The 3,727-nt window shown below is 39.7% G+C and overlaps 1 protein-coding gene across 1 annotated transcript; it reads right to left on the bottom strand.

Moving 5' to 3' along the window:
• Positions 1-2,043: 2,043 nt before the first annotated feature.
• On the bottom strand, positions 2,044-3,374 carry LOC138316619 (uncharacterized). Its single transcript, XM_069258323.1, has 2 exons — positions 2,925-3,374; positions 2,044-2,574 (listed from the first exon to the last, which is right to left on the bottom strand). Exons 1-2 carry the CDS (start codon positions 3,372-3,374, stop codon positions 2,044-2,046), a joined length of 981 nt encoding a protein of 326 aa, XP_069114424.1.
• Between the last annotated feature and the right edge of the window lie 353 nt (positions 3,375-3,727).

Here is a 3,727-nt window from a genome sequence, read left to right as displayed (position 1 = left end):
ACACTACTCTCATCTAAAAGGTGATATACTTGCCTCATGTTGTCGTGCTGTTCAGTCGGTATATCGGGTACTTAGATTTGTTCAGTTATAAAACACATATGTCCCGTGTTCACTCAGTGTGGAAGTACTGATAAATTATTGATATATACAATCTGTTGTCGAGACTGTACCGTCACAAATACATGTGCAGTGTGTTTTGCCAAGCATCAGAGATCATCATGATCATTGACCCGTTTTTTCAAACACTTGTGTCTGTTGTGCAGGCTACATCCGAGTATACATGACTCGTTATTTAAAGTGAATAGTCGGGCAAATAAAACCAGTCTAAATGCGTCCATTGGCCTTCCAAAAGTTCTCACATATTAATACGACAGCCAAGTTCTGTATGGAAAGCCATAGCTGTCTTATGCTATAAATCTTTAATATATTATGTGGTTTTGTCGTTATACTATGTGGTTTTGTCGTAATATTATGTGGTTTCGTTTGTCGTTATACTATGTGGTTTTGTCGTTATACTATGTGGTTTTGTCGTTATATTATGTGGTTTCGTCTTTATATTATGTGGTTTTGTCATTATATGATGTGCATACACCAATATATGATGTGCTTTTGTCTTTATATGATGTGCTTTTGTCTTTATATGATGTGCCTTTGTCTTTATATGATGTGCTTTTATCTTTATATGATGTGCTTTTGTCTTTATATGATGTGCTTTTATCTTTATATGATGTGCTTTTGTCTTTATATATGATGTGCTTTTGTCTTTATATGATGTGCTTTTGTCTTTATATGATGTGCTTTTATCTTTATATGATGTGGTATTGTCTTTATATGATGTGCTTTTGTCTTTATATGATGTGCTTTTATCTTTATATGATGTGCTTTTGTCTTTATATGATGTGCTTTTGTCTTTATATGATGTGCTTTTGTCTTTATATGATGTGCTTTTATCTTTATATGATGTGATTTTGTCTTTATATGATGTGGTGTTGTCTTTATATTATGTGCTTTGGTCATTATATGATGTGCATACACCAATATATTTAATTATGTGCATACACCAATATATGATGTGCTTTGTGTCGTGTTTGTAGTGTGGTGTGTGTGTCTGCTGACGAACAACACATCAGGCGCCATTGAGATCAACACTGGAATGATTTTATTACCGTAAAACAGTGAAGAGTTCCACTAATAGGTCATAGACTAAATAGAAGCCTAATGCGGACCGAATATACGGACCCGATACGTATACATACACAACATCTCTCCCTGACCAGTATCAAAGTTCTTATATCAATTCACAAGCTGAATATATTTCGTCAAAAAACAAATAGATCGATTTCAGATGTAGATGCATTTACATATATGCAAAAAATTCTGTTTGGAATCATAACTTAATCGTATGGGCAGGTTTTATAAAAAAAAGTCAGAAATCTGTTAAGCGGGCTTGACCAGTAGACATTCAAAGACCCGAGTCGGGCTTTGGATAACATAATCAAGAATCCTTGATATAATATTCACATATATGTGGTTCCAACCACCGCAGATATACAACGTACGTGGATTATTACGAACATTTTATTGTGTAAAATTATGCAGTAATTGCGTAGAGATGTTCATTTATCTAAGACAGGTACATCAATATACATGTATGCATGGCATAAATCCCTGTTTTCAAGCGTTTTTCAAACTCATATCTGTGATTAAGGATAATATTAAATAGGTATCGGACATGAACACAGGTATTTGTGTCTTCAAAATTGATATTTACAAACAGATAGTTTATATTAGATGGCAGACACCAAAAATCGCCCCTCTATCTTATGCGAGTAGAATAGGTCCCGTTGTCCTCGTGACGTCACAGGTCAGGGGTCCCGAATCGGGGTCAATGGCTTGGGGCTTCAGGTGTGTTTTAGAGAAAAGTCGCATTATCTCTAATACCGTAATCGCTATGAAACTCGTACTTTCTCCATTCTAAATTTTACCCAAAGACGCATTTATCAAGCCTTATATACCAAACCATTCCGTGTACACTTTAAAATGTCAATATTTAACATAATCTTTGAATTTCTGGGGTGCACGTGATGCCCGTTTTGGATACCTTGACTCACAATTTTGAGATCGAGCGTCAGTCTTTGTAGTCGTCATGGGTATGGGCACTGTTGCCTTGGAAACAACCGTAGGTGTGGCTTCCGGTTCTGGTTGGCAGATAGTGTCATTAGTTGACTTGGTAGCGTCACCGTCAGAACTACTAGAGTTGTTCCGATTGTGTGGCACATTTAACACTGCTGGCTTCGGAATGAGTACTGGAAGTGGTGTTTCAATGTTTGAAGCGACTGGTATGTTTGCATCCCTGATTTGATCAATGTGACGTCGCCAGTAGACTCCTGGCAACACTTCAACGCAGTATGACAGTGGTCCGGTCGTAGAATGAATGGTTCCGGACAACCATTTCCTCTCCCCTCTGTAGTCTCTGATCATGACCTTCTGACCGACCTTGAGAATGCGACTTTGAGTGTGTCTCCTTTCAGTCATCTTTTCCTGCAAGTTTTCAACACGATCCTTTGTGTTTGACTGTAACAGATCAAGACTTGAGGGTAAATTTCACCCGATAAACAATCTCGCTGGCGTTTCTTTTGTGGTTGATTGTGGGCTATTTCGAAAGGCTAGCAAGAAATTTGAGAGTTTCTGTTGAATCGACCCTGAATCCTTCCTGCTGGATTTCATAGCCATTTTGAATGACTGAACAAAACGTTCAGCCAACCCATTCGTACTAGGGTGATATGGCGCCGAAGTAATGTGCTTAATTCCATTTGCTGCCATGAAATTTCCGAACAACTCTGACTTGAATTGAGGCCCGTTGTCACTTACAATTTGCCTTGGGACTTTGGGACTCCGTTGCGCGCGAAAATTGTTCTCAATACTTCAATAGTTCTCTCAGAAGATGTAGTTCTCATTGGCACTACCTCTGGCCATTTGGAGTGGGCGTCTACAGCAATCAGAAACATGGAGTCCAGGAATGGTCCGGCAAAGTCAATGTGAATTCTCTGCCATGGTCGTGACGGCCATTCCCATGGAGATATAGGTGCACTAGGGGGCGCTCCTTTCACCTCCTGACATCCCACACAAGATTTACACATATGTTCAATATCGTGGTCTATTCCAGGCCACCACATGTAGCTGCGTGCCACGGCCTTCATTTTAACCACACCGATGTGGCCTTGATGTAGCTCACTCAGGATCCCAGAAGGTAGTTTTAACGGTATTATCACACGTATACCCCAAAGAAGGCATCCTTGGTGTGTAGTAAGTTCATTTTGACGTATCGCGTAGGGTTTTAGTTCAGGTTCCACTGATTCTTGCCAGCCATGCATTATGGACTGAAACACTTTTGAGAGTAACGGATCTCGCGCAGTCTCTTTACGATTTGTCCCTCCGTAACTGGTAGCTTACCTAGTTGCGACACATGGACAGCATTAATAGCCTTGTCCTCCTCCTCGTCGTCTGGACCTTCATCTTTTAGCGGTAGACGCGACAGACTATCCGCGTTACCATGAGCTTTAGTGTTCCTATATTCAATGTTATATGTCAAACCAGACAGATAGAGAGCATAATGCTGCATACGCGAAGCTGTTGTTAACGGTATGCCCTTCTCTGGACTAAAAATTGCGACCAGTGGTTTGTGATCGGTGATCAATGTGAATTTACGTCCGAACAAGTAGTCATG

This window comes from Argopecten irradians, chromosome 1 (assembly GCF_041381155.1).
Source record: "Argopecten irradians isolate NY chromosome 1, Ai_NY, whole genome shotgun sequence".
Taxonomy (NCBI): Eukaryota; Metazoa; Mollusca; class Bivalvia; order Pectinida; family Pectinidae; genus Argopecten; species Argopecten irradians.
This window is presented reverse-complemented; position numbering and strand designations above follow the sequence as displayed.

Coding starts and splice junctions, on each gene's coding strand:
- LOC138316619 (XM_069258323.1), bottom strand. CDS start 3,374: ATGCATGGCTGGCAAGAATCAGTGGAACCTGAACTAAAACCCTACGCG. Junction 2,575..2,924: donor CTTCTGAGAGAACTATTGAA/GTATTGAGAACA, acceptor GATCTGTTACAG/TCAAACACAAAGGATCGTGT.